The 13,615-nt window shown below is 26.9% G+C and overlaps 2 protein-coding genes across 2 annotated transcripts; both read right to left on the reverse strand.

The window, feature by feature from the left end:
* Nucleotides 1–3,574: 3,574 nt before the first annotated feature.
* On the reverse strand, nucleotides 3,575–5,266 carry LOC119674002 (protein lifeguard 2-like). Its single transcript, XM_038085124.1, has 4 exons — nucleotides 5,143–5,266; nucleotides 4,409–4,530; nucleotides 4,104–4,340; nucleotides 3,575–4,044 (listed from the first exon to the last, which is right to left on the reverse strand). The coding sequence occupies exons 1-4, from the start codon at nucleotides 5,264–5,266 to the stop codon at nucleotides 3,646–3,648; spliced, it is 882 nt and encodes a 293-aa protein (XP_037941052.1). The 3' UTR covers nucleotides 3,575–3,645.
* A 4,104-nt stretch (nucleotides 5,267–9,370) lies between these two features.
* LOC119674003 (protein lifeguard 1-like) lies at nucleotides 9,371–12,191 on the reverse strand (the record flags this gene model as incomplete). The annotated part of the gene is made up of 3 exons (XM_038085125.1): nucleotides 9,371–9,778; nucleotides 11,694–11,942; nucleotides 12,006–12,191. Coding segments are annotated over 3 exons (792 nt in total), but the record flags the coding sequence as incomplete, so codon positions are not given.
* Between the last annotated feature and the right edge of the window lie 1,424 nt (nucleotides 12,192–13,615).

Here is a 13,615-nt window from a genome sequence, read left to right on the forward strand (position 1 = left end):
AAATACATTTACGAGAATTATGATATCACAATAGTAATGTTTTAAAAGACGGTTTGTATGTATTAGGGAAGAATACTTATAATTACATATAAATTTGTTAGCAATGTTGTCCAAATTTGTTTATATATAGACTTTATTATGGTTGAGTTTTGCTTTAGTATGACTTTAAGTCTTAAGGAATTTATTCCATTATTTATATTCCGCGTAATAAAAATTTTAAAAAACTATGTGATTTAGTTTATTATAATATGTATGTAGTGATTTTAGTCTGAAGTCATCAAAATTGGTTATTTATTATGCATGGATACGAATGTACGAACATAAAAAAGCAAAATATTAAATTTTTGTTCATTTTTCGACTAAGGATTTTTAACACTATATACTTTTCACTACAGTGAATATCATAAATATTACGACAAATGTCACCTGTTTATTTAACTAGAATATTTACACTTCTTCTCACACATTTTAACTTCAAAGTCAAAATGACATGATCAATCTTTTACGTGTTTAACTACCTTGTTGGATCAACATCACAGTGTTCTCCAAGATAATGCACCGATAGATGCCCCATTTGAATATCAAGGAATTTTCGCCAGCAGCAATTGAAGTTATGTGTTTGACATAACTTCCCGTTTGGTAAGAAGCGAGGTCTAACCATACCTTTACTGGTCTTTGGGTCACAACAACCGCAGTAAAAACGCAACTCCACGCCAAATAGAAGGTAAATAAATACAATAATTTTACTCGCATAAGTTTGGGTTTTAATCACGACACTGCCAATCTCAATTGGTCAGAATAGCCGAAGTTGCGAACACTAACCCCCGTAGTAACATATATATATGCACCTCCGGTCGGGTGACACAAGTGAAAACTCATTCACTACCATCTACACTCCAAACAGTGTATAATGGTGCCGGGTTTTTGACAAGCATGCCTTACTTCGGGGGAGTGAATATGATAACAGTCACTAGGAATTAGATTTGATGAATATGAATGGATAATAAGTTCGTAAAATTTGAAAACTTGACTATCGAAGTCGGTGTATTGCATTAGTGAAACAAAACTTTTTTGATTTGAAAATGAGAAAATTTGTGAGATTATATATAGTATTTAAATTCTCCAGTGTTGTTGTTCCGGAATCCAACAATTGTCAGTTATTTCAACATTTTCCGTAAAATAATTAATTACCAATAACATGCCTATACTATCTCTAAAAGTAATAACTATGAAAAGTGTAATATCTTCTACAAATATATATTCAATTTCTACATCTTAGGTGTTGCGGTCAAAACTAGCACCTCTAAATCAAAGACTACTCCATACAATGACTGTTTGTAGATGCAATGATCTTTTGACAGTTAGTTGTACATGTTCACTGCCCCAGTTACGATATTTTGTTTGGTGAACTATCCACCAAACGAACAATGAGTCTCATTATTAAAAAGTTTTTTATTTTACGCTAATACGTTTGGTGCTTGCTGAGAGAACTATATAAAAATTGGCAAATCTTAAACTAAACATATGATTCCGGGGATATAAACTTCTTTAGGTCCTTTTTAAGGTATACTATGTCAATAAGTTTTTTTATACTTATCGGAAATTCTATTCTTAGTCACATCACTCGTTACACTCGTGACTGTGCTATATCATTCCACACCTCATTATATTGTTTTGTTTCCTTAGCTTCTTCCCTTTATTCATTTTATGGGGACTGTGTTATTTGAAATTTTAATAATACAATAGAGTAACATTTTAGATCATATTGCAACATTATTATATTATACCATCAACCAAGTGATTTTTTTAAAATGATTTAAAAAAACTTGTTACTGAAGATAGCGACGGAGAAACCTGTTAATTATTATTGATCGATCGATAGTTTAATGAACAAAAAACTTTTTTTCTTTATACAATATATTTTTATGTTATTAATAACTTAAATCAACATAAAAAACATCTTATTAAATATATTTAATATTTTAATATATCATGTTTTAATTGATTTCCTTATTAAATCATTTTTTTAGCTAATCGAAGTATTATTAGGTTGAGTTATTTATTTTTTAGTTCACGGTTTAATTAATGTTATGTTATTAAGTGAAATAAAATACCAGATCCCAACAATATATTTATTTAAAAATAAAAAGTAGAATAGAACCTACTTTACAGAGTTTTATTGCCTCTTTCGTAAGAATATACATTCCCAGAAGCCTATTCCGTATGTGGTTTGGCGCAGGGCATTCTAATAGTGGTGTTTTAGTCTACAATGTTCTGTTAGAAGTCCTATAAAGATTTTAAGTTTTTCTTTTGTTAGGCAATAAAATATATACATACTAAAATATATTAATTACTAAATTTTAGGACTTCCTTATGTACACTAAACTTAATCCACAAGTTAGACTGAATTATATGAAGTGTAAAAATAAAATAAAATAATAAAAATATATGGTCTCGCTGTGCGAATCCTGGAGTAACATTAGCATGATTTTCTCGGTTTACGTTCCATAATTATGTTCTATACGCAAGAAAGAATAATATAAAAATATACAACAAATAATGTCTCTACAAACAGAATAGTTTTGAAATTTAACAATTAAATATAATTTATTAATTCAATTGTTCTGTGAATTTGTTAATAAAACTTTCACATCAAATTAACAAAACTTTAAGTACGGCTTTGGGTCAGTTGACTAATGAACGCTGACTCTGAGCTTCAAATTTAGCAGGGCACGAGTTTGCTTCCTGATACTTGCAGTCTCAAAACATTATTTACGAATAATACAAAGATTTTTTCCAAGACTACTGATGACGGTTAGCCAAAAATTCAATTAATTAAAATAATTTATTATAAATTTTTGTTGTAGTTCACTACTGTTCGGAAAACCTCTTAATAATTTATCAAACCAATAAATAAATAAATGACCAGCATTTTTGAAATGAGATACTTGTTTAATTGATTAAAAACAAAATTATCATTAATTATTTATTTTAATATTATATATTTTATTTTAATAACATTAGCTTTCGATGTGGTTTTTATGAATTTATTTAGATTTGTATTGAAAACTTAACGATATATGGGGTCCAGTTAAAATTAGTTTATAATGTTAAGTAAAAAAGTTGACATAAATTAAAATAAATTTAATATAATAATACATATAAAATATTAATGCAGATATAAGTAAATTTAAATTATATTACATATAAATTTATGTTTAACGATAAAATATAATAAATCATAAATCTATAAGTTTAATACATATATTCAATATATGTAATTTAACAAAATATAAAAAAATGTCCAGAAAATGTTTTTCAAATATAAGCACAATAATTATTAATAAAAAAAAAATTAATAAATGCAAGGATGGGAAAGTATAAAATCTAATAGTGATATAATAATTATTTAATAACTATTATTGTTAATAATAATATAAAATTTTTTTTATAACAAATATATTGAATTGTTTTATATAAAATATTCATTGATAAATCGAACATATATTTTAGCTAGGAATGTTATAAAATTGTTTTATATTTATTAATTAATAAAATGTTAATATGGTCGTAAATGAACAATATCGTATAACAATTTAATAAATATAATAAAATATTATATAAATATAACAGTTGGTAAAGTACTTAACAAACTCTGGCACGACAACAAGCCTTTGTATCGTAAAACAATTTGACTATAGGATTAACAATGAAGTATTTGAAGACACGCCATGTACAATAGGGTGCATCGATAAAAACATTGGCTGCTGCAAAAATGTGTTCCTCTGATTTGAGCTGATAACCATGGAAACCACTTAACATTAATTGAGTATCACATACCACATATATGGAGTGAATTGCTGCCGCAAAGACTGCTTGTTCATATGCTAATGGTTCAACCAATTCTATAACTATAATAGAAACAATTAAAACAATAACAATTACTAGTATTGCATTAATATTAGAAAATCGAAAACGTTCCAGCTTGGAAAATAGAATTAAGCAACCGAGTTGAACGATTGATGCAAGTAAATACAGAAAAACCTGTCGAAAATTAAGTAGATTAAACGATATTTCTCTATATAATCCAAAACAACTCCTACCAGTGTTGAATCAAAGACACATGCGCATATGCCATAATATAAAGCCAAAAGAATTGTTAATAATACAAGGGTTAACAAATTCATTGGTGGATGTCGACGCATGTCCCGCAGTAAATACATCACGACTTCGAAAATGAATACCAAGATACCTATGGAATGGAGCGTGTGTATTGAAAACGGTTCCTCAAAGATGATCGAAAATAATTCAATAAATGGTAGAAGGATTACAAATTGCAGCTATAAATATTTAAAATTAAAAAAGGAATTAGTATATAATTATTATTTGATATAATATATTAATTTACCGAGAGTATGAAAAATATTTTGCGTACAAAAGCACGTCTAACAGACTCATCCGGTATATCAAACTGCTGCTCTCCATTAGTAATGGGTTTTCCTAAATCAATTTGTACATTTGGCACAGTATCTGATATGATAAAGTTAAGCACATAAGAGTATTAATTTAAAACTATTATGATATTATTATTGATTCGACCAGAGTCGAACCAGAACTTATACATATCGGTTTATTTTAGTTCAGCACAGAGGGGGGAGTACGGTATTTAATCAACCCCTTTCATTTAATAGTTGAAAGAATCAAATTTTGATTTATAAAAGTCTTTTTGTATATTCTTATTTAATTTTTTTAAATCTTGTTTAATTTTCCTTTTTTTAATTTTTTAAATCTTGTGTTTTTTTCTATTTTAAATTTTTTTTTTTTTAATTTTTCAAATTTTTTTTTTTTAATTTTTTTTTACTTTTTTTTATTTTTAATTTTTTTCAATTTTTTTTTATTTTTTTAATTCAACTAATTAATTATGCTTTTTTAATAGAATGTATACAATATTTTTTAATCATGTTAAAAAAAAACTGATTTGTAATACGTAAAAAAAATATTCACTAGGAACTGAACCAAACAAACCGATATTTTTGGCGGAACACTAATTGCAAGCGAACCGATATATATTTTATATTGGAACAAAAACCACAGCAAAAAAATTTTGCGATTCGAAGCCCTGATTATGCTATATAGTTTTACCCCCTTCCTGTATTTGCACTCCTCCGGTAATTAAATTTGTCTCATCCAGCATTACGTTAGGCACAGTTTGCATTTGCACACCACCATTCACAAAATAATTCACTTCTTCTTTTGAGCCAATCATTTTAAATAAATTAATTTAAACTATTAATCTTATTAAATTTCACTAATAAGATTTCAACAATGTTCTTACAACTATCAAAGCTGTATCTACTTGAGATAAACTGACTAAAATGAAGTGATGATGATACCATTGGGAAAATCTACTGCCAAAACGCTATTTGCGCTTTTCAGACTCCTTGGCGACATTCAATGACACATGCGCCAAATTATATAGACAGGGTATGTAAGGTTATTGCGTCACTTGTACGCAATCTGACAAAGAAAGATAATAAAATTTAGTTTTGATATAAGTAAGCCCCAACTACAACTTGTTGAAACCATTTTCAGCACTGTATTTACATAGAAAACAAAATGGAAGAATGAATGAGACTCCTCACTTTTTTTTTTAAAAAAAATCGAATATTTGATGCTCTTGACAACAAGGATTAAATTTTATTTATATAACAATTTTAACATTAAAAATGGAGGCTAGGACAAGTTTTTCGTGAAACTGTTTTTCATTTCTCACCATTTATAAGAGCACTATTTTTCCTTGTGCTTTTCATCTTTAAAAATATGTTTATGCAAACGCGTACACACTTAATCTTTAGAAATAATTTGTGAAATATCTTATATATATATTTATTTTATATTTTAGATGCGTTTTTTCAATGAAATTTACTAAACACTTTTTACTGTTTTTACTGTTTACTTTATTAGTGCATTTAGCAAGCACTTTTAGCACTAACTCAACTAACTGAATAAAGTGAGGGGTTTACTTCGTAATTTATTATTTTATGTTATTATTATACAAGTAATTTTGTTTATAAAATTATACAACTTCTCAACTCAATTGTTAAAACAAGAAGAATTTATTATGCAAAATTATTATTAAAAATACATGCGTTTTACAAGATGATCCACGCCACTTTACTGTTTCTATAAATTTGGAGTAAACAAATACCAACAATTTAAAGGGCGATGAGTTGATCATGTCATTTAACTGTTTCTCCAAATTTATAGAAGCAGTTTACAATTATTTACAGGGGCGGATTCATATGATTATGTTACTTACATTAAAATATATACGAAGACATTTTTATTATCTGAGATAAATACATTAGTTAATGGTATTAAGGATTTTTTTATCTCTAACTTACTGCAAGTTTTCACTGATACTCTTACCGCTTCAGTTAATATCACTTTTATTGTTATTATTGATTATTATTATTTATTCAATAGATTAGATTAGTGGTGCCCAAACCCCACTAGAACATAAATATGTGACAGTTATCATACCACGGATATATGATATTCATAGGCCAGACCAAGAGAATAAGCAAAAACGGTATGAAGACCGAAATGGTCAACGAACAAACTTGAAAAAGGCATGACCCCCCATTTAACTTAGCTATGTTGCTAATATTAAAAGATGATCACTCTGTTAGAAAAGCAGTCCCAAAAATTTTTCTTAACCTTCTACTGACTAATGCAACTCTGAATGTCATTCAATATATAATCTTTACTATCTAAATTTATTTTTAACTGTACATTAAATACTAACACTTAAAAAATACTGCAAAAATAAAAGAAATTATTTGTATTATATTTTCAATAACAAATTTATAAATCCATTTTTTTTTTGTCGCTTTCTTTAATTTTTCAGTTAAACCCTTTACTTTAGAAAAGGGTAAAGGCAGGCTTTTATCTTTTAAAATTAGAGCAATGTTTTTAATTTTTTGTGGCATGAAGTTTTGCACATATATTATCCGAAATCAATAGCATAGTAATCAAATATTGCAATATTCTATCATCTTTCGTCTATTATGTACCTATGAAATAATCATACATACACTAAAACTGTGTACCAAGGTCTATCAGCTTCTACCGGGTTATTAAAGATATATGTATCCTAACGTTTTTATAAACATTCTCTCTTAATCTATTCTGTTGCTTAATTTTCAAATACTTACTGACACTTGCTATTGGAATTAGGCAGTAATAATAAGTGATGATTTTATAGTCCTATCACTGTAGGACTATATGTATCCTATTACTGTAGTTTGAGTTTCATATTTTTTGACAATTCCGTTTTCGTACAATATGGGTTTAAAAAATGGTTCGATTTTATTTCCTTTACACGCCGATTTAAAGGAAATTTGATCCATCGAAGGTTTTTTAAAAATGGTTCCATTGTATATCGTTTGAACGCCGATTTATAGATGGAAATTTGATCCATTAAAGGTTTTTTTTTGGATATTTCTCTAGGTACCCAAACTATGTCACTAAAGTATTATTGTAATTTGTCTTTAGTTCTGTAACGAGGTTGAGGGTGCTCACATATCCTACTTCTTGAACTTATCAACCATTTTATTGCTAAGAACATCACTCAAAAACATAAGCAGGCAAATATTTACTATCGGTTTATCGATTGAGTTTTTATGAATAAAGTATTTAGTACTCAATCATTGATTCTTTTATATATTAAGATTGTAAAATGTAATAATTTTTTCACAATATCCTTTCATCTATTCATCTATTAACTTTGGTTCTATTTTTATCACGATGCTCCACCAATAAGTTAATTTTTTTATCTGTTCAACAAAAAAATGTACGGATATAACTAACCGTTATAAAGCTTTAAAGTTCAGTTGGAGATATCACTGATATTATTTCCTAACTCACTGTATTTAAAAATTCATAACAATAATATGACTACAAAAAATATAATTGTTTTATATTTAGATTATTACTTTTTATTTAAACATATCTTATCTTGATATATATGTTGTCTTACATATGAATTCCTCACATATTTTTTCTAGAAATTATATTAATTTTAAACTAGTTTCACAACTAAAAATTATTATAATTTAATTTAATATTATATTTTATTTATAATTATAATCATCTAAAATTCGGTTGAAATTATTTTCTTATATGACAATTGTATTAAATATTACTTTTTTTAAAACAGCTACGGTTACACAATGACCCAATAGGCCTAAGTGAATCGCCGGTATAACATAACCTAACCTAACTACATACCTAACTACATAATATTGTTTCGGTCACAGATATGAGATATTAGACGAGAATACTGGTGGATCAATTAGTAAATAACAATAAATAAGTTGTTATTTTTCCTAATAACCTGTATAGTAACTAACTTCAAAAAAAACTCTGAACAATTTTAGTCGCATATTAGTTAGCTATGATGTATACTTTTGTTTTGAGAGGTTTAACGATTGTAAAAGAATGAAGTGTGAGAGAGAGAACATATTTGCAAAAAGTGACTTCTTATAAAATCTCCTTGGTCTAGTTGTCTTAAACCCATTTCATTCGTATATTTTGTTTTATGTTTAATAACAGATGATTCTACTATAGATAATCACTAAATATCTTAAACCTAATCTTTAATGGATATTGCTGTAGTTAAACGAAGGGTTAGGAATGCGCATCAGTTTTAAATTATCAATGCGCTGCACTACTCGTAGGAAACTCAAATTACTTTAGAATACATTTGTTGTTACTTCCAATTTTCAGGTGCAGGAAAGGAAGTAACATTTCATTTACGGTTTTACTCAAAAATTTTTGTGTTTCGTCTTTCTTCTCTTATGTATTATAGTAGGATTATTACAAATATTCTTGCATCATTGCCCAAATTACTTAAGGTGCCTCTCATTATACACATAAACTACTCAAATTACTGATTGCAGTTACTCTAAGATTAGTTTAATGCACACTAAGAGCTTATTTCATTAGAATCCTTAAGTTTATAGTGTGAACGACATATAAGTTAATGCTAATTACTGCTCTTATAAACTATAAACTTTCATAAATAATTTCAAACTCATTACATACATTCACATTAAATTCCTTTTTATTAGTAACATTAAAGACCTTACAGTTATATAAACATAATACATACATACGTCATTTTTTTTTTAAGTAAAACGTATACATACACAATACGGTATTCGACTTTTGACATTTTACACAATATGCATATAGAATATAATGAAAAATAAATAATTTCAAAAAATTCTATTATTCGAATATAAACAATATTTTAGTTTAAACACTTAAGCAAAAATATATATAAAAATGTATATAAATTCAAAAATTTTGCATAATTTCATTATTTACTGTTTTTAGTTTGGACTAGTACTTGTACTTATTTTTTATTACCAATCAATTGTAAAACATACAAAAAGATTCTTACAACGTCCATGTATAAATTCAAAGCAGCAAATATATATTCTTCAGGGCTGACACTATATTTGTGTTTGCCACCCATCATTATTTGCGTATCATATATAAGGAATATGCAAGCTAAGAGAGCACCACAGCTGGCATATATGGTACTGACGAGATGGCTACGCCAAAAGATGGCCACAAATCCAAAGATCATAAGACAAAGTAAGGCAGCTAATAGGAAACCACCGCAAGCGGTGAAGTCGTACTTTGTTTGCATGGCAAAAATTGTTAGACCTAAACATAGGACAGCAGTAATTCCAATAGCCATAAGCACCTGAAAGATATAAAAATACATATAAAATATATATTACAAAAATAATATACTAAAGAAGGTTTTAAATATTGAATATTTAATATAATAATATATTTATTTATTTATTTATTTATTATCTTAATTATTTTAATTAATTGAATATTGTAGTTTAGTATATTGTTTTCAATGTCATCTATTGTTTACTATCCCATGGTATGTCATTTTGTTGTAATATGAAATTTTTTTATGACTAACACGTAATAATTGCATTATTACATTGTAAATCCCCGCTTAAAATATATGGTGGGGCTATTGCTGCAAATCGCATATTAACTGAGAACTGGATTCAGCGCAATTTGCATATATAACTGCAGTGTAGAGTGATATTCAAAGATCATTACAATTAATCTTGCAATTTTTTTTTTAATTTTGAATTTCTAGCAAAGTTGAAACTATTTTTTGCTGTCTTTGAACTTTTATAAAAATGAATGCTATATGTACTTTGTTTTCTTAGGAATATTAATTGCAATTAAAGTTGCAATAACAAAAAATATTACCTGTAAGATAATAATTACATTCCATATTTTCCTTACCTAACGATTAATTTAATAACAATACAAAAAACAAAAAATGATAGAATAGAGTAATATAATAATAAATTTTTAATATTAGTATTATTAGTATTTTTTTTTTTTATTGTAAGCCGTGATGTGGGGAAAGCTTAATGAATATCAGTAATTAACTATTTTCATACTACGTTTTTGTTCTATAAATATAGATAAGTAGTTTTTAAAACACTAAATTAAGATAATAATGTGTAATATACAGACTACTGCTGTACTTCAAAATTAATGGAAAAGTATAATACTTAGCCATGGTAAGCCGCATGAATGTATCATACAATAAATAATTTATTTTTTAAGTCTTTCAAAAATTGTGCAGGTTTATGATAATCTGAGAAATATGTACAAATATATAATCAAAATAATCATAAATTTATTCCAAACAAATATTTATCTATTCTAATCAGTATAATATAATATTGTATTGAGAATATGAGATTAATACAGTATCGGTAAGGAGATTACTCTTACCACTTAACACTACCTCTTATTGTGTTAGAATCTGCTGGTATAATGTTAAAATATTGTTATGAAACCGAATGTAAAAATATTCAAAGTCGCTTAAATATCTTTAATTTTTGGTAAAAAAAAATAAAACAAAACATTAATGGTTCTCAACCCAAAATATTGCGGACTGGAAAAATATTCTATGTATTCTACAAGAACGTGATACCCGTCCTTATAGAATATTTTCTAATTAATTTTAGAATATTAATAGAATATTTATATATTTAGAATATTAAATTATTAATTAATATCGCTAAGACGACAATGTGTAATACCACAGACATATTAAGAAATGTTCTTTAACACTAACAATATCGTCAGTGGTTTCTCCAGATACTATATTAACAAAAAAAAAATTGAAAAAGGTACCGACTGAAAAGTTGTCTGATAAACTAAATAACTTTAATAGTCCCGTTAATATTTTATTATTAAGGTTGTGTTTGCTTCTTAAATGAACATCACTATGTTACGAAATGTTACAAAAAATTGCATTACTGATGATTTAATATAAAACTACATCTATATTAAAATGAGTTATTATAAAAGACCTTTCTGTTATAGTTAAATGTCCTCTCTTAAATAAAATTTTTTATAATGTATAATCAACATTTAAAAATATATAGCTTTTAATCGGAAAGGGTATCTCACCTAACATCCATTCTCATGTTCTGTTCATTAACAGATCTGATTTATCAAATATAACTAAACTTTTTAAGCTACAATCATTGTAAATATGTATAAATAAATATAAATATATTTATAAATAAATAAATAATATCTAAATATATACAATAAAGTAAACTCACCTCTTGGGAATCATAAACGCTAGCAACAGATCCAACTAGAAATGATTCTGCAGCCGTAAATATGCCCAGACATATAAAGTTCGTAGGGAATGAGCGACGCGCATTTTCACAACAAGCCATAGCTATGACCACTACCAGAGTAGTAATACAAGCAATTAATAGTATAGTGGGATTACGTTGCGCAAATTGCTTAGTTGGTTCATGAAAAACGAATAATGCTACCACACCAAATGTAAAAGTTAGTTGAGCCTATAAAAAAAAACAGTTTATTAGATTAAAATTATATTTAAAAGTATTTAATTGCATTCAAACCATAAGTATGAGATAGACTTTACGTAAAAATCCTTTACGTATACTCTCATCAGTGAAAGCGAAATTTTTTGGCTGTAAGTCTTCTGGATCGATGTACGGTGGGGCAGGTCCACTGCTTGTAGAGGCTTGAGGCACTGGATCATTAGGTTTCCAACCATATTGTGAAGCTAAAAGTAATAAAATTATTAAAAATAATAATCTATTTTTAATATAAAAGCAAGTTCAGAGTAAGACTGCTTATTCAATATAAAGATACAGCAGTTAGTTTATTATTAACAAATAAAAAAAATTGAAAAAAAACAAACGAAGACGGTAAACGTATTGAATAATTTATAAGAATTAAAATCAAAATAAATTTGAAAAAAAACAGGAATTTATGTTATTTAAACATATTTATAAATATGCTATTTATGTGTCGACTCTAAAATTTTTACGTTTAAACAAGAAAAATTGATAAAAATATAAATTTGAAAAACGCAAATTAAGTTTGTGTGCACTTCGAGTGTTCAGGCGCCAGTCCATGATTTACATTTGTCAGGGTTTGAATTCCTGCCTCATACAGTCCAACTATTTTATATAGACAATTAACCATTAGCTATTTGCAGACCATTAGCTATTTGCAAGGACCAATGATGTTTAATACTTTTCAAAATAGAAATCTTTTGATAGTTATTGTCCATCAACTTTTAATAAAATTTATATAATTATCAAAAATTAAAATTTATATTTTAAATATATGCGATTTTGAAAGAATTTTGCTGCTATTAAAAAATATTTAATTTAAGTTAATCTCTAGTTAGAAATGACCTTTGAGAATGCGAGATTGTGTATTAGTCTTAGGTATATGTAATAACATACATATAATACTGTAATACATATTAGTATAAAGTATGTATAAATATAGTCATTCGATTTATTCGGGAGGTCGCTTTAGCTACTTAAATTCTTACCGCGGTTATGTGTCTTCGAAGGTTAGGATACGAAATTTTTGGTTTAGATTTTATGTAAAAAAATGTATATATATAATTTCAGATCCGGCTTTTGATCTGCTCAAAAAATATTAATTTCCTTAGTACTAGTAGTCTCAAAAAACTATTTACGTATATTTATTTATTTCTATTTGAGCCAGTGCACTTGAGCACTTTTACTCTTTCTTAACTCGAGGTATTTTTAAAACCCCTCCTTACGCCTTGACTGGATTATTGTTTATCACTTCATCAGACTAAGCAATAATTGACCTCAGATCTGCATACCTTCCCGAGGAGCCTGTAACCATTCTGAGATTTGATAATGCGGTGTTGATAAGTCTGTCAGTTTTCGCAAATAATTACGTATAATTAAATATAAGAAATACATATTTTCAAAATGATCACTGATTATAGGTATACACAAAACAACTGTAGTGTTAGCTAAAATAATTAAATTAATTAAAAATTATGAAATTTTGTTGTTGTTATTCACTATAGTTTAAAAACCCTCTACTAAAACAATACTTACTAACAACAAGATAGTTTCTTTCGTCATAACAAAATTTAGAACCAAGTTTAAAACAATATTTTAAGATTACATACTTTTGTTTTAAAGAGGTTTTAGAAAAGTAGTGACCGACG

Source organism: Teleopsis dalmanni, chromosome 2 (assembly GCF_002237135.1).
Source record: "Teleopsis dalmanni isolate 2A chromosome 2, ASM223713v2, whole genome shotgun sequence".
In the NCBI taxonomy this organism is placed as follows: Eukaryota; Metazoa; Arthropoda; class Insecta; order Diptera; family Diopsidae; genus Teleopsis; species Teleopsis dalmanni.